Source organism: Ochotona curzoniae, unplaced genomic scaffold (genome assembly GCF_017591425.1).
Source record: "Ochotona curzoniae isolate NIBS_2020 unplaced genomic scaffold, NIBS_Ocur_1.0 contig_2699, whole genome shotgun sequence".
NCBI classification, from domain to species: Eukaryota; Metazoa; Chordata; class Mammalia; order Lagomorpha; family Ochotonidae; genus Ochotona; species Ochotona curzoniae.
In genome coordinates, this window is record NW_024465561.1 from 3,006,459 (window position 1) to 3,027,688 (window position 21,230).

Consider the following 21,230-nt stretch of genomic DNA (forward strand, 5'->3'; position numbering starts at 1 on the left):
TCGATCAGTGCACCCACAACCTGCGTTTTCTCAAGGATGGACCCAGGAGGCTGCCTTGGATCCCGTGGATCCCAGTGCAAAGGGGGCAGGGATTTCTGATGACTTTTCTGCAGAACTACCAGCCAGGGGACGGTGCTGCCTCCCTCCACCTGCTCATTTCCAGCCTGTTGGGGAGCTCTGCCACGGTCTTTGTGCTCAGCCTGGTGGACAAAACCTCACGGAAGGTCATAGCCAGGCTTGGGCAGAGAGAGCCATGGTCAACAGCAGTGCCACGGCTGAGATGATTGGTAGCACGTGATGGTGGTCCACTCTGACCATGAGGTCTTGCTGCTGGCCTTACTGTAGCCTGGCAACACCTTGGGCAAGGAGCACTTTGTGCTGGTGCTTCTCAGCCGGGGCGTTGGTCACTATCAACCTGAAGGGGGCATTGGCGTTCCAGCACAAGATTCATCCAGCCAGTGGTGTCCTGAGCATGACCCTAAAGTCCTATGAGGTGGCCCAGGTACAGGGCACTGTAGATCTCTCGGGGTCCAAGGTCACGGCCAGCAGCCTCGTGGCTGTCCTCTCTGGTCACAGCTGTGCCCAGAAGCGCACCAACTGCAACCATGTGGTGGAGCAGCTGCTGCCCACATCTGCTTGGGGGCATTCTGGCCTCTCAGAGCTGCTTCGATCTAGCCTATGTAGTAGTGATCAGCCAGGCCATGAAGCTGACCTATAACCACGGGGGTACCACTGGCTGTTGGAGCCTCCAGATGGGGGACATAGTACAGTTTGAGGTGTGGCCGTCCCGGCATCGCTACCTGTCTGCAGATGTGGGCATTCAGGTCCTGTTCTTTGGCACAGTGGCGATAAAGAATGGTATGACCTATGGCCCCTACCTGGCCCTAGTCCCAGATGTGGCAACTTACTGTCACATTCACATGGTCCAAAGTGTTCGGAGCACTCTGGGCGTGGCTGCAGTGATGACCTAGACCAAAGTAGTGGGCTAACCGTGGATGGGGACACACTGAAGGCCTGGCTTAACTGGGTGGCTGTGCCAGGCAGTGAGTTCTTATATGCTGAAGTGGACCCAGGCATAGCTAATGGGACTCACACAGTTAGTGCCAACACCAGCATCAAGCTGCTCGCCTTCAGGCTGGGTCAGACTGTGGGCTTTGGGACAGCAGCTGCCTGCAGTCACAGTGGGTGACAGGAAGTGACCCTTTGTGCCCCTGGCGTCCCTTTTCCCACCTGCCTGCTCCCGTGGGGCTCTGCGGCTCCACTGGGCTATGCAGCTCCATCCTCCTTGACATTCTTTTCTTGAGTCTTCTCAGGACACAGAAAGCACCCCAACTTCGAGGGGCCGCTCTTGGGCTTGAATAATCATGGAGAGGAGGAATTGATGATCACTTGGGGTAGCTGACATCAGCTTTAACACTGGGCTCCATTCCTTATTTTTTTGAGGTTTTGATTTCTTCAGCCATTGCGGTGTGGTGTGTGAGTTGGAGCTGAGACTTGGGGTGTCCACTTCCCAAATCAGAGGGTCTGTTGGAGCCTCAGCATCTCCACTTCTCCCCAGCTTCCTGCTAATGCACCCTTGGAGAGGGTAGATAATGGCTCAAGCCCCCGGGTCCCTGCTCCGATGTAGCACTGGGCTCCTGCTTTTGAACAGGTCCAGCGCCAGCTGTTATAGGCACCTAGGGAATGAACCAGTGAAGGAAAGCTTCTCTTTCTCTTTCCTTTCTCTCTCTGCTTTTTAAACAGACAAAAATAACTAAACCTTTTATTATTTTTTTTAAAGAAAGCAAATAAAAAAAATCATGTTGGCACATTTGCCGGATTTCCTTATGATGAACAAGGGATCATTATCTTAATACATTCTCATCTTTCAAATGAGGAAATTGCGGGACAAAGAGATGGAAAAATTGTTTGTCTGGTGTTACTGAGCCCATTGACTGAACCAGGCTTGCTGCCTAGGCAATCTGACCCACGCCAGTCATCTCCAGCAGGCTGAGCAAGCTCTGTCTTTTGTTTCCTGTTCCTAAAAACAAATTCTTATCCTTTTGAGCCTGGTAGGATGGTGGGGAAGAGGGAGAAGTAGAGAAAGAATGATGAAAATGACAGTTCCCTCCATCCTTCTTCACTACCTTCCATCCTTTCGGCTGCCCCATGTTAAACTGAAGAATCCAACAATCAGGACTGGGCAGCTCTCTCTGTGAAAGCCCAGACCTCAACTGCTCCCTGTGGACACTTTTTATTTTATCTGAATAGCAACGAGAGAGAGAGAGAAAGAGAGCAGAAATTCCATCTACTAGTTTGTTTCCTTTATAAGAGTCCAACACCGCAGGGGCTGAGCCCCGAGGGAGCCAGGAGGCCCAACTCCATGCCAGGGTCTTACCTGGGAGAGGGGTAGCCCAACTCTGCCGCCTCCTAGGGTACAGGCAGGAAGCTGGAACCAGGAGCCCACGCTGGGAATCTCACCAGGCACTCATGTGGGCCCTGCTAGGCCAACTCCTGCTCCACTTCTGGCAGCGTCTGACTTTCTGCTTCTTCTTTCTTGCCTAGCTGCTGTGGCCCTGGGTGAGGCAGAGTCCAAGGCTGTGTGCCGTGCCCAAGGAGATCCCCACTACACCACCTTCGATGGCCGTCACTACAATATAATGGGCACCTGCACATACTCCATGGTGGAGCTGTGCGGCACGGACCCGACTCTGCCTGCCTTCGCAGTGGAAGCCAAGAACGAGCACCGGACCAGCCGCCTTGTCTCCTACGTGAGCTTGGTCACTGTACGCGCTTACAGCCAGGTTGTGATGCTGGCCCGCGGGGAGACCGGCTTTGCCCGGGTGAGTGTCGGGAGGCTGTCGGCATCCGTGTCCACAGTGTCCGTCTTTGCTGTGGGGTGGGGAATGGGATATTGGAAAGAGGGTAGGAAATCACTAGCAGGGTTTGAAACCATTTCTAGGAATTCTAAAGATGCTCAGATAGGTAATTAAGAAAATAAATATGCTAATATGGTTTTAGAGCAGTAAAAAAAAAAAAAAAAAAAAGATGAATAAACCACTGAGTGTGGTGAACACCTGTTAAGTGCCCCGTCTGGTTCTTAGCACCCACACCTCCCCTTGCCTGGGTGCACTTGACACTCACAGTGACTCTGGGAGGAGGCGATATGATTAGGGGCTTGTCCTAGTGTTACGAAATGAAGACGCGAGAGCTCTCTGGGGTCCCTTGTGTAAGAGCACTGGTTGACCTCGTGAGTCTCCCACTGCCTGCTGCCACCACCACGTTGTGGGTTAGGAAGTCGACACTTGAATTTTGAGAGGCCACTAGCGTCCCATCTTTAACACCTGGCTGGAAGGACAGGCAGCTGTTTGTCTGCACCCAGGACATTGGTGCCGGAAGACGCTTCCCACTCTGTCCCTACAGCTTCCTTGTGCCTTAAGGCTAGGCTCAGCTGTTCCCTTCTCTGGCGAGCCTGTGTTGGCCTTGTCCCTCCTCTTTCTTCTATTTCTCCCCCTTTTTTCTAAGTTTCTACAGCTATCACTTCCTCCCTGAACTCTGCACTGTCCCTTGACTGTTGCTGGGCCTGTCCTCACTGGGATGGAGAGCCCTAAGAGGCTAAGGCCTGGAGCTTTGTCTTGGTTCACATAGGATCTCTCAGGCCAGGGTCCAGTGCCAGGTGAGTGTCCAGGGGAGATGGATGTAATCCAGCGGTGACTAAGGGCGCACCTGCTGCTTGGGCCAGGGTCAGTGATCAAGGTGTTTCCATGGAGCAATGGCAGCACGGCCCAATGATGGACACCATGAATGTGCAAGTTATTGTCAAGAAAGCTAGAAGTTGTTCCTAAAAGACAATAGGGGAGGGATATAGAGAATGGAGAGGTGTGACTGAAATAGGGTTGCAAGAGGGAGTTGGGCCTAGTAGTTAAGAAGCTAGGCCAGATCCTCACTCCCTGTGTTGGAGTGCCTGGGTTCGATTCCCAGATCTGGATCCCGATCTTAACTTTCTGTTCCTGAAGATCATGGGAAGCACTGATTGGTCCCTGCCGTGTATGTGGGAGACCCAGAGGGAGCTCCTGGCTTCCAGCCCAACCCTGACTGTTGTAGACATTTTGGGAGGGAATCAGCAAATGGGATCTCTCTTTTTCTTCAAAAAAGTTTTTTTTTTTTTTATAAAGCAACAGTAACATTAATAAAAAAGGGTGGCATCACAGGACATCTGAACAAATATTTGATACAAGACAAGGATGAGAGCCACGTGTGTATGATGGGCAAGATGGGTGAGATGGTTTCAGGCCACAGAAGTGGAAGACCAGAGCTCTGATGGCTCAGTGTGGAAGGAGCTGGAAAGAGCAGATGAGGTATAAGTGGCCAGCCAGTCCAGGGCTCTGACCACCTGCATTTCACCCTCTTTGCAGATCAACAACCAGCACTCCCTCCTGCCAGTCTCCCTGAATGAGAACCACGTGCGCGTGTATCAGAGTGGGACCCGGGCTGTGGTGGAGCTTGACTTTGGACTGGTGGTCACCTACGACTGGGACTCCGTGATGACAGTGACCCTGCCTGACAGATTCAAAGACCAGGTGTGTGGGCTGTGCGGCAACTACAATGGCAACCCTGATGACGACTTCCTCACATTTGACGGCGTGGAGGCCTCGAATGCCGTGGAGTTGGCTAACAGCTGGAAATTGGACGACGGGGATTATCTGTGTGATGACGGTTGCCTAAACGACTGTCCTTCCTGCAGTAAAGATGAGACTGACTTCTATGAGGGCGACTTCATGTGTGGCCTGCTGACCTTGACCGAAGGCCCCTTCTCCACATGCCACGAGGCCCTGGACCCCAAGCCCTTTATGAGCGACTGTGTGTATGACCTGTGCGCAGCCAGCGGGGATCAGAACAGCCTGTGCCGTGCTCTGAGTGCCTATGCCCAGGCCTGCATGGACCTGGGCTTTACGCTTGGGGACTGGAGATCATATGCCAGCTGCCGTGAGTGATGCTGCTGTGGGGGTGGGGGAAAAGGACGGGGGTGGGGAGTGCTGGGAGCACACAGGGATAGATGAGGTGCCTCTTGAATCTCAGCATTTGGCTGAACCAAGTGGGGATGCAAGGATGGCCAACCCCGCTGGGCTGTGCCCCACAGTGAGTCCAAGGTCAGGGCAAGCATACATAGCATGCTGGACAGGGATACCCCATAGCGGTCAGGCTGGGGTTACAGGTGGGTGGGAGGGGTGCAGGGAAGAAATGTGCAGATCCTCTCCCCACTAAGCACCCTTTTGTGACTTGCTCTTAATGTCTCAGTCCTCTAGCCTCCTTTGTTAAGCAAGCATTCCTTGGACTCCCTGCCTGGTCCTGGCTGATAACACAGCGAGGGCCAATGACAGATCTTCCCTTGAACCCAGAGAAATGTTTAGGAGATGGAGAGGATAGGGGGAGGGCAGAAGAGAAGGAGCCACTAAGTTCAGGGGAAACACAGAGGGTGTATGGGACTTGTCTGGGTCACTGCTGTGTCCCCCACCCTATACCTCCAGTATCCAGCACCAAGAGGAAGCAGTGGTTTCATCGATTCTCTGCTCCCCCCCCCCAATTTATCCACAGCAGGTGTGTTTTTGCGCTTGCTTCATTTCTGAGCATCCCCTGCATGCCAGGCTCTGTCCATGGTGCTGAAGGCTCAGCGATGAGAGAGACAGGCACTTGGAGAGATTCCCAAGACACATCCCAGTGGGCGGAGGGACAGACAGGTGGTGCACAGTCCAAGTGCTGAATCTCTTCAGAGAGTGATGGAAAGGAAGTTTTCACGCCGTGGAAGTAACTGGGGGATGCTTAGAACAGGAATGGTTTTTATGGGCAGATGACTTAGGTGCCGAGAACAGGGTCAGGTGAGGCAATCAGCTGATGTTCCTGGAAGACCTCAATGTAGATGAGCCCTCTTTAGCCTTACACCAACCCTGTGAGGCCAGTGCTGGGCTATCCCCTTCGCCAAAAGGAAAACTGAGTCACAACGGGGATATGGAGCATTTGCTCATGATCACACACTAGGAAGCAGACAGAGCTTGGGTCTGAACCTGGGCCTTTGGGGCTCCAGGACTCTTATTGTATGGATATCACACTGGCCTTCTGAGAGAAAAACCAGTGCAAAGGTCCTGGGCATGAGTGGAAGGAGGTACAAAGGGAGACAGAGAGCAAACGAGGGAAGAGAAGTGATGGAGGCAGAGGATGCCGGGTCTCAGGGGTCACTGACTAGAGCTCAGGAGAATACTGATAGGGGTCAGCCCTCCTATGATTCAGGTGCTTCTAGGATCTTCTTGCTGCTTGGGGGGAGCAGATGTGAGTCCTGTCAAGAGGTAGATTCCGGATAAGTGTTGAACCTGCAAGCTTCTGGGACACATTTGCAGGTGGGAAGGAAGCTGATCAGGGCAGTACTGAGGTGTAGGGCCCTCGGGGAGGAGCAGGTTGGACGTGTCGGTCCCTGAATGGCAGTACATGCAGAGTAGGCAGGCGGGCTAGGGAAGGCTCCCCTATCCATCACAACAGCGCTGACCTACTCTCTTGTGCCTTTCGCCCACAGCCATGTCCTGCCCAGAAAACAGCAAATATAATTCCTGTGGGCCTGCCTGCCCTGAAACCTGCAACCCAGATTTCACGTCATCCAACTGCTCTGAGCGCCCTTGTGTGGAGAGCTGCGAGTGCCTCCCAGGCTTTGTGGCTAGTGGTGGTGCCTGCATTCCCCAGTCATCATGTGGTTGTTCGTTTGAGGGCCACCTGCTGGCACCAGGCCAGGAGGTGTGGACTGACGACAGATGCAGACAGCGCTGCACCTGCAATGGCGCCACCCAAGAAGTCAGCTGCATCGACACGCAAGGCTGCCCACCTGGCGAGAGCTGCCGTGTGGAGAATGAACTCTTGGGTTGCTACCCAGGCAGCTTTGCCACTTGCCAGGCCTCCGGTGACCCACACTATGTGACCTTTGATGGCCGCCGCTACGACTTCATGGGTGCCTGTGTGTACCTGCTGGCGGGCTCGTGCAACCAGAACTCAGCGCTGCCCGAGTTCCGGGTGCTGGTGGAGAATGAGCATCGGGGCAGCCAGGCCGTGAGCTACACACGTGCTGTGCGGGTGGAGGTATACGGCATGGAGTTGGTCATTAGCAAGGAGTACCCAGGACAAGTGATGGTGAGCAATTTGGGGCCCCATGCTGGGGGAAGGTATAGGGGCTGGGGCAGGAAAAGGAAAAACGCTAAGGCTCCCAGTGGAGTTAGATGTCCCTGTTAGAAGAAATGGTTGTAAAGTGGTTGGGGACATGTCACCAAGCCAATGGGGCTCCCTCTTCTTGCCTGTGTGACTTGGTCACTGCCTTAGGCTTGTCTTCCTCAAAGGTATAAAAAGAAAGAAGGGCCCCTGAGCAGGTGACATTTCACAGGCAGGGGTGGGGACTTGAGGGAGGTTTGCAAGACACCCCAATGCCCAGCACTCGGTCAGTGTTGCCAGTGATTGTGGTCGTAATGCAGTCAGAATCTCAGATGTGTGCATTTTTGTAGGTTTTTTTTTTTTGGGGGGGGGAGCAGTATAACAACATGTCAGGTGACAGATGTATGTGAGGAGCTAGAGGGGAATGCATCACAGGGGTTCTCACCCTCCTGGGGTGCCTAGTGGTCCAAGGATTCAGTCTAGGGGGTCTCTTCCCATTGAAAGCAGAGAACCAATGACTTTGAATAGAAAGGTAAGAATGGAGAAGGACAGTGTTGGGAGACACACAATAGCTGGTATTGATTAGTGAGAAGTTGTGGGCAGTGATGCATAGCACGTGGATTAGGACTGAGTGGGAGAGTGGTAGATGGGAGACAGAGAACTTATAACCCTGGAAAACACATAGGAAAAAAAAAAAAGGAAATTCTGATCTTAGAGAATACTCCAGATAAACAGAGGACAGAATCACCAGTTTGTATTCTTACTAACTCCTCTCTGAGAGGACAGTTAGCCTGAGACTAGAAACAATAACCAACACATAGTAACCAACATGTGCCATATTCACATGTATCAGTTCACTGACTTTGCACCACAACCTGTGTTGCTGGTCTTGAGATTGGGCGGGGCCTCTGTAGGATTGGGCGGAGTTTCAGTGATTCTGGCCTGGGCTAAGAGATGTGGATTTAAGCCAACGTCTGGAAGGGATGACAAACGTTCAGACAGGGGGGTCAGTAGGTACCAGGCCCATGGTGGGATTGAGCATGATTTGTTCAGTGGCACAGCCTGGAGACCAGGAGAGCTGGAGCCCTGGGAGCCATGGAAACAGGAATGCCCAGCCCTTCTAACCACCCTAGTCACCTCCTTTCTCTCCCCCAGGTGGATGGCGTGCTTCAGTACCCTCCGTTTGAGGCCGCTGGAGGGCGCGTGCAGGTGAACCGCCTCGGTAACAATGCTGCCATCCACACAGACTTTGGCCTGACTGTCACCTTCAACTGGGATGCTCTAGTGACTGTCAAGGTGCCCAGCAGCTACACAGATGCCATGTGTGGTCTCTGCGGGAACTTCAATGAGGACCCCAACGATGACTTGACTCTGCGGAATGGCAGCCAAACGACTGATGCCACAGACTTCGGGAACAGCTGGCAGGAGGAGGAGACGGGCCCGGGCTGTGAAGCGACTGGACCCACGGAATGTCCCAACCTGGACGAGATGCTGAATGAACAGCTGCAGAAGAAGGAGAAGTGTGGAATCCTGGCCGACCCCAATGGTCCCTTCCAGAAGTGTCACAAGAAGCTGGATCCTGAGGCTGTGGTTCGTGATTGTGTCTATGACCTCTGCCTGGTACCAGAACAACCTGATCTGTTGTGTGATGCGTTGGCCGCGTATGCAGCTGTGTGTCAGACTGCCGGGGTCACCCTTGATCCATGGAGAAGCGATACACTTTGCCGTGAGTACTGGCCGTGGCGTGTGTGTGTGTGTGTGTATGCATTAGTAGGCGTACATGCTTGTGCCTGTGACTATGAGGAGGAGGGGTCAGCATTATGTGGATGCATTAACATGTAAATATCATCCATTCAGTTCGTTGTTACAGTGGTCCTATGACAAAGGGACTGTAGATCCGCTTTTAAGAGATGAGGAAAGTGGGCCCAGCGGCATGGCCTAGTGGCTAAAGTCCTCGCCTTGAATGCACCCGGGATCCCATATGGGCACCGGTTCTAATCCTGGCAGCTCCACTTCCCCTCCAGCTCCCTGCTTGTGGGCTGGGAAAGCAGTCAAGGATGGCCCAAAGCTTTGGGATCCTGCACCTTTGTCGGATACCCGGAAGAAGTTCCTGGATCCTGGCTCCGGATTGGCATAGCATCGGTTATTGCGGTTACTTGGGGAGTGAATCATCAGATAGAAGTTCTTCCTCTCTGTCTCTTCTCTTCTCTGTATATCTGACTTTCCAAAAAAAAAAAAAAAAAGAAAGAAAAAGAAAGAAAGAAAGAGAGATGAGGAAAGTGAGGGTCACAAAATTGAGACACTCTTGGGATCAAGGCAACTAGAATGTCCTAGAGGATTGGCGTGCCACCGATGTCTGGGAAAGGACAGCTGGCATCCCATCAGTGGCACCTTGCCTGACTCCCACCTGACAGCCGTCACTCAGAGATGAAGTGGCAGTGCTGCTTTGTCTTGTTCTTTTCTTTTCTACCTTCCTTCCTTTGTTATTTTCTTAAGATTAATTATTCGGTGGCAAACTTACAGAGTAAACGAGAGACAGAAAGATATCCGGCCTCTGGTTCTCTCCCCAAATGGCCACAAGTTGGTGCTGAGTCGATCTGAAGCCGGGAGTTTCTTCCCAGTCTTCGATGTGAGTTTAGGGTCCCATGGCTTTGGGCCATTTTCTATAGCTTTCCCAGACCACAGGTAGAGAGCTGGGTGGGAAGTGGAACAGCTAGGGCAGGATCCAGTACCAGTATGGAATTCTGGCCCTTGTAAGGGGAGAATAAGCCAACTGAACCATCACACTAGTCCCGGGTGTACTTTTATGAATAGCCCCATCCCTTGATCAAGCTGTCCTGGTCTACTTGTGGCCTGCTCTGCTCGTGAGAGCTTCCAGAATCCAGCTGTTAGTGCAGGAGTATTCTCCCAGAAGTCTGAAAAACCATATGTTCCCGCCTCGGCTCTGGTTTGACCTGTTTCCTGTTCAGATGGAGGCCAGGCAGAAATAAGGATAGGCACAGGGATGGAAAGAGGCCTGGTTTATTCTGTGTTTATTTTACTTTTGCAGACTTCCTGTCTGCTGCATAGAAGGCATTGGAATTTGGAGTGAAGAAAGGGAAGCTGAGAGGTCTTAGGTGTAGCGACAGGTGTTTGTTCCACTTTACCGTGCTATTTATCACTCTTCCAATAATCGTTTCAATACTATTGCTAGTTAAAATTACTAAGATTCTACTTTGACGATCATGTGGAAGAGTGAACCTAAGACAACCGGAATTGTATTCCATGCATAGGAAGCAAGGAGGTACACATGCAAGGGAATGATTAAATCAAGCCCCAGGTAACATCTTACAACTAACCTGATGGGGCAATTACATTTCGGATAAATCACTTCAATTGCAGCCAGACTGATATGAGTTGTTATTAACAGTGTTCCAGTGGTCAAGTGTGTTCCCCAGGCAGCATTGAACCCTGAGGACGCCAAGGCTGTGAATGTATCAGTGTATGTGAGCACATGTGAAAACACAAGGAGGTGTGAGGGTCTATAAGTCACGCTAAAGAGGAAGTTGAAACAAACAGCCTCCCTTTCTTCCTGCAGCGTTCAACTGCACAGAGCACAGCCACTATGAGCCATGTGCCCATGGTTGCCCGCTAACATGTGGAGAAGTTCCAAGGTCCGGAGCCTGCGGTTCTGAGTGCTACGAGAGCTGTGTGTGTGATGATGGATATTTGCTCAGCGGCAACTCGTGCGTGCCCATTAACTCATGTGGCTGTGTGCACAATGGTGCCTACTACAAGCCAGGCCAGACCTTCTATCCGGGCCCGAAGTGTGACTCCATCTGCAACTGCAAGGCGGGAGGTCAACTGTCCTGCGAGCCCTCCTCCTGTGGCCCACAGGAGACCTGCCAGGTGTCTGATGGTGTCTTGGGCTGCGTGCCCGTGAGTTCTGCCACCTGCCAGGCCTCTGGAGACCCACACTACGTGACCTTCGACGGCCGCCGCTACGACTTCATGGGCGCCTGCGTGTACCTGCTGGCGGGCACGTGCGGCTCGAACAACATGACGCTGCCCGAGTTCCGGGTGCTGGTGGAGAATGAGCATCGGGGCAGCCAGGCCGTGAGCTACACGGGCGCCGTGCGGGTGGAGGTGTACGGCGTGGAGTTGGTCATGAGCCGGAAGAAGCCAGGACAAGTGATGGTGAGCTAAGGGCAAAGGCAGTGGGTGTCGCTGTGTTTGAGGAAAGGGTGAGGGAATGGGAAAGGGAAAGGAAAAGGATTTTGGGGTGAAGGTCCTGGGTCGGGCTGAGCTGGGAGCGTTGCTGCTGGTGAGGAAGGTAGCAGGGCTGCAGCAGAGGAAGGGGAGGTGCGGGGCGAGCCGAGCCGGGCTGTGGGTGTGGTGGTGGGAGGCAGGCGCAGAGCATGGTGGCTGAGAGGTGTGGGTTTCAGGTGGTGCCTGGAGAGTGAGGGGTTGGATGGCGTTCCAGGCAGGAGAAGCAGCAGGTGCCAAGGCCCCTGGTGGGGCTGAGCACAGCCCGGAGACATGGTAGCCACACACGCCTGCAGGAACACCAGCTAGCTGACCCTCCTCATCCTTCTGGTCTCCTCCCGTCTCTCCCAGGTGGATGGCGTGCTTCAGTACCCTCCGTTTGAGGCCGCAGGAGGGCGCGTGCAGGTGAACCGCCTCGGTAACAACGCCGTGGTCCACACAGACTTTGGCCTGACTGTCACCTTCAACTGGGATGCTCTAGTGACTGTCAAGGTGCCCAGCAGCTACACAGATGCCATGTGTGGTCTCTGCGGGAACTTCAACGGGGACCCCAACGATGACTTGACTCTGCGGAATGGCAGCCAAGCAGCCAACACACCTGATTTCGGGAACAGCTGGCAGGAGGAGGAGACGGGCCCGGGCTGTGAAGCGACTGGACCCACGAAGGAATGTCCCAACCTGGACGAGATGCTGAACGACCAGGTGCAGAAGAAGGAGAAGTGTGGAATCCTGGCCGACCCCGAAGGTCCCTTCCGGGAGTGTCACCAACACGTGGATCCCCAGGGCGCTGTGCACGACTGTGTCTATGACCTCTGCCTGGTACCAGAACAACCTGATGTGGCGTGTGACACATTGGTGGCATACGCTGCCGCATGCCAGGCTGCCGGAGCCACCGTGTACCCCTGGAGGAATGAAACGTTTTGCCGTGAGTAGCCGCAGTGGCAGCTCTGTGTGTGTGTGTGTTGCCTGAGTGTTCTTGTGGGTAGGAGGTGGCAGCCTTCTGTCTGTCCATTGACATGCGATGCCATCCCATTCCGTTCATGCTTTAAGAGCCCCCTGATGTAGACACTGTGGTTATCCTGAGCCTAAGGGTAGAGATGGAAAGAGTGAGATTCAGAAAGTTGAAGTTCTAAGCCTGGGGTGATGGCAACTCGAGTGTCGCAGAGGATCGGCATGCTGCTGATGTCTGGGAAAGGACAGCTGGCATCCCATCAGTGGCACCTTGCCTGACTCCCACCTGACAGCCATCACTCAGAGATGAAGCGGCAGTGCTACTGTTCTGAATAGCCCCAGCCCTGCCCTAAGCGAGTCCTCCTGGTGCCCAGCTGGCCTGCCCCGCTCAGGAGAGCATCCTCGGTCAGTCTGGGTGAGAACCGGGCTGTGGCCGTGGGCACAGACGTGGTCTGCCCACACTTCTGCTCGCCCGGAAGGTTGGAGACCCATGTGTTCCCGCCTGGGCTCAGTGTCTGACCCATGGTCCCGTTGAGGTGCACCCTGGAGGCAGCAAGGGATGACTCATGCACTTGGGTGGGCACAGGGGTAGAAAAGAGGCCTGGTGTGTGCCATGTGAAATTCTGATTTGTCAGAAGCTGCTGTGTGAGACAGTGAAGGGTGTGGAATTTGGAGTGCCCCGAGTGAGACAGGAGAGTCCTTGGAGAAGGGCACAGGTTTCCTTCCGTTATGATGGTATTGGTTTAGTACTCTTGCAGCAGCTGTAAAGTTGCAACAAGTTGATATTTCGAGTGTGACCAAATCCTGCTTCCATTGCAATGTGGAAGAGCACTACATGCACAGGCAGAATGTCCGTGCACATGCAAGTGGATGTTTCAATCTGGTCCCGTGTAGCACCTCAGAGCCAACTGGACGGGGCCTACAATGTTAGTCCCAAGTGCTGTTCGACTGAAAGGAACGGTCATCATCAGTGTCCCAGCGGTCAAGTGTGTTCCCCAGGCCGCACTGGGCCATGGGGCGGCTCGTGGTGTGAGCGTTTCTGCATGTGTGTGAGCGCGTGTGAATGCACACGGAGGTGTGAGGGTCCCAGAGTGTATGTCGGAACGGGGAGTGTTGACGGATGGCCTCCCTGTCTCTGCTACAGCATCCAACTGCCCAGAACACAGCCACTACGAGGTGTGTGCCCAAGGCTGCCAGCCCACCTGCGGGAACCTCACGGTGACCGGAGCCTGTGGCTCTGCGTGCTACGAGAGCTGTGTGTGTGACGACGGCTTTGTGCTCAGCGGCAACTCGTGCGTGGCCCCAGAATCCTGCGGCTGTGTTCACAATGGCACCTACCACCCGCCAGGCCAGACCTTCTACCCTGGTCCCGAGTGTGACTCCCTTTGCACCTGCCAGGCGGGAGGCCAGCTGTCCTGCGAGCCCTCCTCCTGTGGCCCACAGGAGACCTGCCAGGTGTCTGATGGTGTCTTGGGCTGCGTGCCCGTGAGTTCTGCCACCTGCCAGGCCTCTGGAGACCCACACTACGTGACCTTCGACGGCCGCCGCTACGACTTCATGGGCGCCTGCGTGTACCTGCTGGCGGGCACGTGCGGCTCGAACAACATGACGCTGCCCGAGTTCCGGGTGCTGGTGGAGAATGAGCATCGGGGCAGCCAGGCCGTGAGCTACACGGGCGCCGTGCGGGTGGAGGTGTACGGCGTGGAGTTGGTCATGAGCCGGAAGAAGCCAGGACAAGTGATGGTGAGCTAAGGGCAAAGGCAGTGGGTGTCGCTGTGTTTGAGGAAAGGGTGAGGGAATGGGAAAGGGAAAGGAAAAGGATTTTGGGGTGAAGGTCCTGGGTCGGGCTGAGCTGGGAGCGTTGCTGCTGGTGAGGAAGGTAGCAGGGCTGCAGCAGAGGAAGGGGAGGTGCGGGGCGAGCCGAGCCGGGCTGTGGGTGTGGTGGTGGGAGGCAGGCGCAGAGCATGGTGGCTGAGAGGTGTGGGTTTCAGGTGGTGCCTGGAGAGTGAGGGGTTGGGTGGCGTTCCAGGCAGGAGAAGCAGCAGGTGCCAAGGCCCCTGGTGGGGCTGAGCACAGCCCGGAGACATGGTAGCCACACACGCCTGCAGGAACACCAGCTAGCTGACCCTCCTCATCCTTCTGGTCTCCTCCCTTCTCTCCCAGGTGGATGGCGTGCTTCAGTACCCTCCGTTTGAGGCCGCTGGAGGGCGCGTGCAGGTGAACCGCCTCGGTAACAACGCCGTGGTCCACACAGACTTTGGCCTGACTGTCACCTTCAACTGGGATGCTCTAGTGACTGTCAAGGTGCCCAGCAGCTACACAGATGCCATGTGTGGTCTCTGCGGGAACTTCAACGAGGACCCCAACGATGACTTGACTCTGCGGAATGGCAGCCAAACGACTGATGCCACAGACTTCGGGAACAGCTGGCAGGAGGAGGAGACGGGCCCGGGCTGTGAAGCGACTGGACCCACGAAGGAATGTCCCAACCTGGACGAGATGCTGAACGACCAGGTGCAGAAGAAGGAGAAGTGTGGAATCCTGGCCGACCCCGAAGGTCCCTTCCGGGAGTGTCACCAACACGTGGATCCCCAGGGCGCTGTGCACGACTGTGTCTATGACCTCTGCCTGGTACCAGAACAACCTGATGTGGCGTGTGACACATTGGTGGCATACGCTGCCGCATGCCAGGCTGCCGGAGCCACCGTGTACCCCTGGAGGAATGAAACGTTTTGCCGTGAGTAGCCGCAGTGGCAGCTCTGTGTGTGTGTGTGTGTGTGTGTGTGTGCGCGTTGCCTGAGTGTTCTTGTGGGTAGGAGGTGGCAGCCTTCTGTCTGTCCGTTGACATGCGATGTCATCCCATTCCGTTCATGCTTTAAGAGCCCCCTGATGTAGACACTGTGGTTATCCTGAGCCTAAGGGTAGAGATGGAAAGAGTGAGATTCAGAAAGTTGAGGTTCTAAGCCTGGGGTGATGGCAACTCGAGTGTCGCAGAGGATCGGCATGCCGCCGATGTCTGGGAAAGGACAGCTGGCATCCCATCAGTGGCACCTTGCCTGACTCCCACCTGACAGCCGTCACTCAGAGATGAAGCGGCAGTGCTACTGTTCTGAATAGCCCCAGCCCTGCCCTAAGCGAGTCCTCCTGGTGCCCAGCTGGCCTGCCCCGCTCAGGAGAGCATCCTCGGTCAGTCTGGGTGAGAACCGGGCTGTGGCCGTGGGCACAGACGTGGTCTGCCCACACTTCTGCTCGCCCGGAAGGTTGGAGACCCATGTGTTCCCGCCTGGGCTCAGTGTCTGACCCATGGTCCCGTTGAGGTGCACCCTGGAGGCAGCAAGGGATGACTCATGCACTTGGGTGGGCACAGGGGTAGAAAAGAGGCCTGGTGTGTGCCATGTGAAATTCTGATTTGTCAGAAGCTGCTGTGTGAGACAGTGAAGGGTGTGGAATTTGGAGTGCCCCGAGTGAGACAGGAGAGTCCTTGGAGAAGGGCACAGGTTTCCTTCCGTTATGATGGTATTGGTTTAGTACTCTTGCAGCAGCTGTAAAGTTGCAACAAGTTGATATTTCGAGTGTGACCAAATCCTGCTTCCATTGCAATGTGGAAGAGCACTACATGCACAGGCAGAATGTCCGTGCACATGCAAGTGGATGTTTCAATCTGGTCCCGTGTAGCACCTCAGAGCCAACTGGACGGGGCCTACAATGTTAGTCCCAAGTGCTGTTCGACTGAAAGGAACGGTCATCATCAGTGTCCCAGCGGTCAAGTGTGTTCCCCAGGCCGCACTGGGCCATGGGGCGGCTCGTGGTGTGAGCGTTTCTGCATGTGTGTGAGCGCGTGTGAATGCACACGGAGGTGTGAGGGTCCCAGAGTGTATGTCGGAACGGGGAGTGTTGACGGATGGCCTCCCTGTCTCTGCTACAGCATCCAACTGCCCAGAACACAGCCACTACGAGGTGTGTGCCCAAGGCTGCCAGCCCACCTGCGGGAACCTCACGGTGACCGGAGCCTGTGGCTCTGCGTGCTACGAGAGCTGTGTGTGCGACGACGGCTTTGTGCTCAGCGGCAACTCGTGCGTGGCCCCAGAATCCTGCGGCTGTGTTCACAATGGCACCTACCACCCGCCAGGCCAGACCTTCTACCCTGGTCCCGAGTGTGACTCCCTTTGCACCTGCCAGGCGGGAGGCCAGCTGTCCTGCGAGCCCTCCTCCTGTGGCCCACAGGAGACCTGCCAGGTGTCTGATGGTGTCTTGGGCTGCGTGCCCGTGAGTTCTGCCACCTGCCAGGCCTCTGGAGACCCACACTACGTGACCTTCGACGGCCGCCGCTACGACTTCATGGGCGCCTGCGTGTACCTGCTGGCGGGCACGTGCGGCTCGAACAACATGACGCTGCCCGAGTTCCGGGTGCTGGTGGAGAATGAGCATCGGGGCAGCCAGGCCGTGAGCTACACGGGCGCCGTGCGGGTGGAGGTGTACGGCGTGGAGTTGGTCATGAGCCGGAAGAAGCCAGGACAAGTGATGGTGAGCTAAGGGCAAAGGCAGTGGGTGTCGCTGTGTTTGAGGAAAGGGTGAGGGAATGGGAAAGGGAAAGGAAAAGGATTTTGGGGTGAAGGTCCTGGGTCGGGCTGAGCTGGGAGCGTTGCTGCTGGTGAGGAAGGTAGCAGGGCTGCAGCAGAGGAAGGGGAGGTGCGGGGCGAGCCGAGCCGGGCTGTGGGTGTGGTGGTGGGAGGCAGGTGCAGAGCATGGTGGCTGAGAGGTGTGGGTTTCAGGTGGTGCCTGGAGAGTGAGGGGTTGGGTGGCGTTCCAGGCAGGAGAAGCAGCAGGTGCCAAGGCCCCTGGTGGGGCTGAGCACAGCCCGGAGACATGGTAGCCACACACGCCTGCAGGAACACCAGCTAGCTGACCCTCCTCATCCTTCTGGTCTCCTCCCTTCTCTCCCAGGTGGATGGCGTGCTTCAGTACCCTCCGTTTGAGGCCGCTGGAGGGCGCGTGCAGGTGAACCGCCTCGGTAACAACGCCGTGGTCCACACAGACTTTGGCCTGACTGTCACCTTCAACTGGGATGCTCTAGTGACTGTCAAGGTGCCCAGCAGCTACACAGATGCCATGTGTGGTCTCTGCGGGAACTTCAACGAGGACCCCAACGATGACTTGACTCTGCGGAATGGCAGCCAAACGACTGATGCCACAGACTTCGGGAACAGCTGGCAGGAGGAGGAGACGGGCCCGGGCTGTGAAGCGACTGGACCCACGAAGGAATGTCCCAACCTGGACGAGATGCTGAACGACCAGGTGCAGAAGAAGGAGAAGTGTGGAATCCTGGCCGACCCCGAAGGTCCCTTCCGGGAGTGTCACCAACACGTGGATCCCCAGGGCGCTGTGCACGACTGTGTCTATGACCTCTGCCTGGTACCAGAACAACCTGATGTGGCGTGTGACACATTGGTGGCATACGCTGCCGCGTGCCAGGCTGCCGGAGCCACCGTGTACCCCTGGAGGAATGAAACGTTTTGCCGTGAGTAGCCGCAGTGGCAGCTCTGTGTGTGTGTGTGTGTGTGTATGTGTTGCCTGAGTGTTCTTGTGGGTAGGAGGTGGCAGCCTTCTGTCTGTCCGTTGACATGCGATGTCATCCCATTCCGTTCATGCTTTAAGAGCCCCCTGATGTAGACACTGTGGTTATCCTGAGCCTAAGGGTAGAGATGGAAAGAGTGAGATTCAGAAAGTTGAGGTTCTAAGCCTGGGGTGATGGCAACTCGAGTGTCGCAGAGGATCGGCATGCCGCCGATGTCTGGGAAAGGACAGCTGGCATCCCATCAGTGGCACCTTGCCTGACTCCCACCTGACAGCCGTCACTCAGAGATGAAGCGGCAGTGCTACTGTTCTGAATAGCCCCAGCCCTGCCCTAAGCGAGTCCTCCTGGTGCCCAGCTGGCCTGCCCCGCTCAGGAGAGCATCCTCGGTCAGTCTGGGTGAGAACCGGGCTGTGGCCGTGGGCACAGACGTGGTCTGCCCACACTTCTGCTCGCCCGGAAGGTTGGAGACCCATGTGTTCCCGCCTGGGCTCAGTGTCTGACCCATGGTCCCGTTGAGGTGCACCCTGGAGGCAGCAAGGGATGACTCATGCACTTGGGTGGGCACAGGGGTAGAAAAGAGGCCTGGTGTGTGCCATGTGAAATTCTGATTTGTCAGAAGCTGCTGTGTGAGACAGTGAAGGGTGTGGAATTTGGAGTGCCCCGAGTGAGACAGGAGAGTCCTTGGAGAAGGGCACAGGTTTCCTTCCGTTATGATGGTATTGGTTTAGTACTCTTGCAGCAGCTGTAAAGTTGCAACAAGTTGATATTTCGAGTGTGACCAAATCCTGCTTCCATTGCAATGTGGAAGAGCACTACATGCACAGGCAGAATGTCCGTGCACATGCAAGTGGATGTTTCAATCTGGTCCCGTGTAGCACCTCAGAGCCAACTGGACGGGGCCTACAATGTTAGTCCCAAGTGCTGTTCGACTGAAAGGAACGGTCATCATCAGTGTCCCAGCGGTCAAGTGTGTTCCCCAGGCCGCACTGGGCCATGGGGCGGCTCGTGGTGTGAGCGTTTCTGCATGTGTGTGAGCGCGTGTGAATGCACACGGAGGTGTGAGGGTCCCAGAGTGTATGTCGGAACGGGGAGTGTTGACGGATGGCCTCCCTGTCTCTGCTACAGCATCCAACTGCCCAGAACACAGCCACTACGAGGTGTGTGCCCAAGGCTGCCAGCCCACCTGCGGGAACCTCACGGTGACCGGAGCCTGTGGCTCTGCGTGCTACGAGAGCTGTGTGTGCGACGACGGCTTTGTGCTCAGCGGCAACTCGTGCGTGGCCCCAGAATCCTGCGGCTGTGTTCACAATGGCACCTACCACCCGCCAGGCCAGACCTTCTACCCTGGTCCCGAGTGTGACTCCCTTTGCACCTGCCAGGCGGGAGGCCAGCTGTCCTGCGAGCCCTCCTCCTGTGGCCCACAGGAGACCTGCCAGGTGTCTGATGGTGTCTTGGGCTGCGTGCCCGTGAGTTCTGCCACCTGCCAGGCCTCTGGAGACCCACACTACGTGACCTTCGACGGCCGCCGCTACGACTTCATGGGCGCCTGCGTGTACCTGCTGGCGGGCACGTGCGGCTCGAACAACATGACGCTGCCCGAGTTCCGGGTGCTGGTGGAGAATGAGCATCGGGGCAGCCAGGCCGTGAGCTACACGGGCGCCGTGCGGGTGGAGGTGTACGGCGTGGAGTTGGTCATGAGCCGGAAGAAGCCAGGACAAGTGATGGTGAGCTAAGGGCAAAGGCAGTGGGTGTCGCTGTGTTTGAGGAAAGGGTGAGGGAATGGGAAAGGGAAAGGAAAAGGATTTTGGGGTGAAGGTCCTGGGTCGGGCTGAGCTGGGAGCGTTGCTGCTGGTGAGGAAGGTAGCAGGGCTGCAGCAGAGGAAGGGGAGGTGCGGGGCGAGCCGAGCCGGGCTGTGGGTGTGGTGGTGGGAGGCAGGTGCAGAGCATGGTGGCTGAGAGGTGTGGGTTTCAGGTGGTGCCTGGAGAGTGAGGGGTTGGGTGGCGTTCCAGGCAGGAGAAGCAGCAGGTGCCAAGGCCCCTGGTGGGGCTGAGCACAGCCCGGAGACATGGTAGCCACACACGCCTGCAGGAACACCAGCTAGCTGACCCTCCTCATCCTTCTGGTCTCCTCCCTTCTCTCCCAGGTGGATGGCGTGCTTCAGTACCCTCCGTTTGAGGCCGCTGGAGGGCGCGTGCAGGTGAACCGCCTCGGTAACAACGCCGTGGTCCACACAGACTTTGGCCTGACTGTCACCTTCAACTGGGATGCTCTAGTGACTGTCAAGGTGCCCAGCAGCTACACAGATGCCATGTGTGGTCTCTGCGGGAACTTCAACGAGGACCCCAACGATGACTTGACTCTGCGGAATGGCAGCCAAACGACTGATGCCACAGACTTCGGGAACAGCTGGCAGGAGGAGGAGACGGGCCCGGGCTGTGAAGCGACTGGACCCACGAAGGAATGTCCCAACCTGGACGAGATGCTGAACGACCAGGTGCAGAAGAAGGAGAAGTGTGGAATCCTGGCCGACCCCGAAGGTCCCTTCCGGGAGTGTCACCAACACGTGGATCCCCAGGGCGCTGTGCGCGACTGTGTCTATGACCTCTGCCTGGTACCAGAACAACCTGATGTGGCGTGTGACACATTGGTGGCATACGCTGCCGCGTGCCAGGCTGCCGGAGCCACCGTGTACCCCTGGAGGAATGAAACGTTTTGCCGTGAGTAGCCGCAGTGGCAGCTCTGTGTGTGTGTGTGTGTGTGTGTGTGTGTGTTGCCTGAGTGTTCTTGTGGGTAGGAGGTGGCAGCCTTCTGTCTGTCCGTTGACATGCGATGTCATCCCATTCCGTTCATGCTTTAAGAGCCCCCTGATGTAGACACTGTGGTTATCCTGAGCCTAAGGGTAGAGATGGAAAGAGTGAGATTCAGAAAGTTGAGGTTCTAAGCCTGGGGTGATGGCAACTCGAGTGTCGCAGAGGATCGGCATGCCGCCGATGTCTGGGAAAGGACAGCTGGCATCCCATCAGTGGCACCTTGCCTGACTCCCACCTGACAGCCGTCACTCAGAGATGAAGCGGCAGTGCTACTGTTCTGAATAGCCCCAGCCCTGCCCTAAGCGAGTCCTCCTGGTGCCCAGCTGGCCTGCCCCGCTCAGGAGAGCATCCTCGGTCAGTCTGGGTGAGAACCGGGCTGTGGCCGTGGGCACAGACGTGGTCTGCCCACACTTCTGCTCGCCCGGAAGGTTGGAGACCCATGTGTTCCCGCCTGGGCTCAGTGTCTGACCCATGGTCCCGTTGA

General features: G+C 56.0%; 1 protein-coding gene across 1 annotated transcript; it reads left to right on the top strand.

Moving 5' to 3' along the window:
- Positions 1 to 253: 253 nt before the first annotated feature.
- On the top strand, positions 254 to 20,661 carry LOC121153780 (IgGFc-binding protein-like). The gene is made up of 15 exons (XM_040976526.1): positions 254 to 287; positions 393 to 502; positions 660 to 858; positions 2,545 to 2,822; positions 4,395 to 4,965; positions 6,545 to 7,149; positions 8,320 to 8,890; positions 10,742 to 11,277; positions 11,719 to 12,334; positions 13,505 to 14,103; positions 14,524 to 15,097; positions 16,286 to 16,884; positions 17,305 to 17,878; positions 19,061 to 19,659; positions 20,080 to 20,661. Exons 1-15 carry the CDS (start codon positions 254 to 256, stop codon positions 20,659 to 20,661), a joined length of 7,047 nt encoding a protein of 2,348 aa, XP_040832460.1.
- The last annotated feature ends 569 nt before the right edge of the window (positions 20,662 to 21,230 follow it).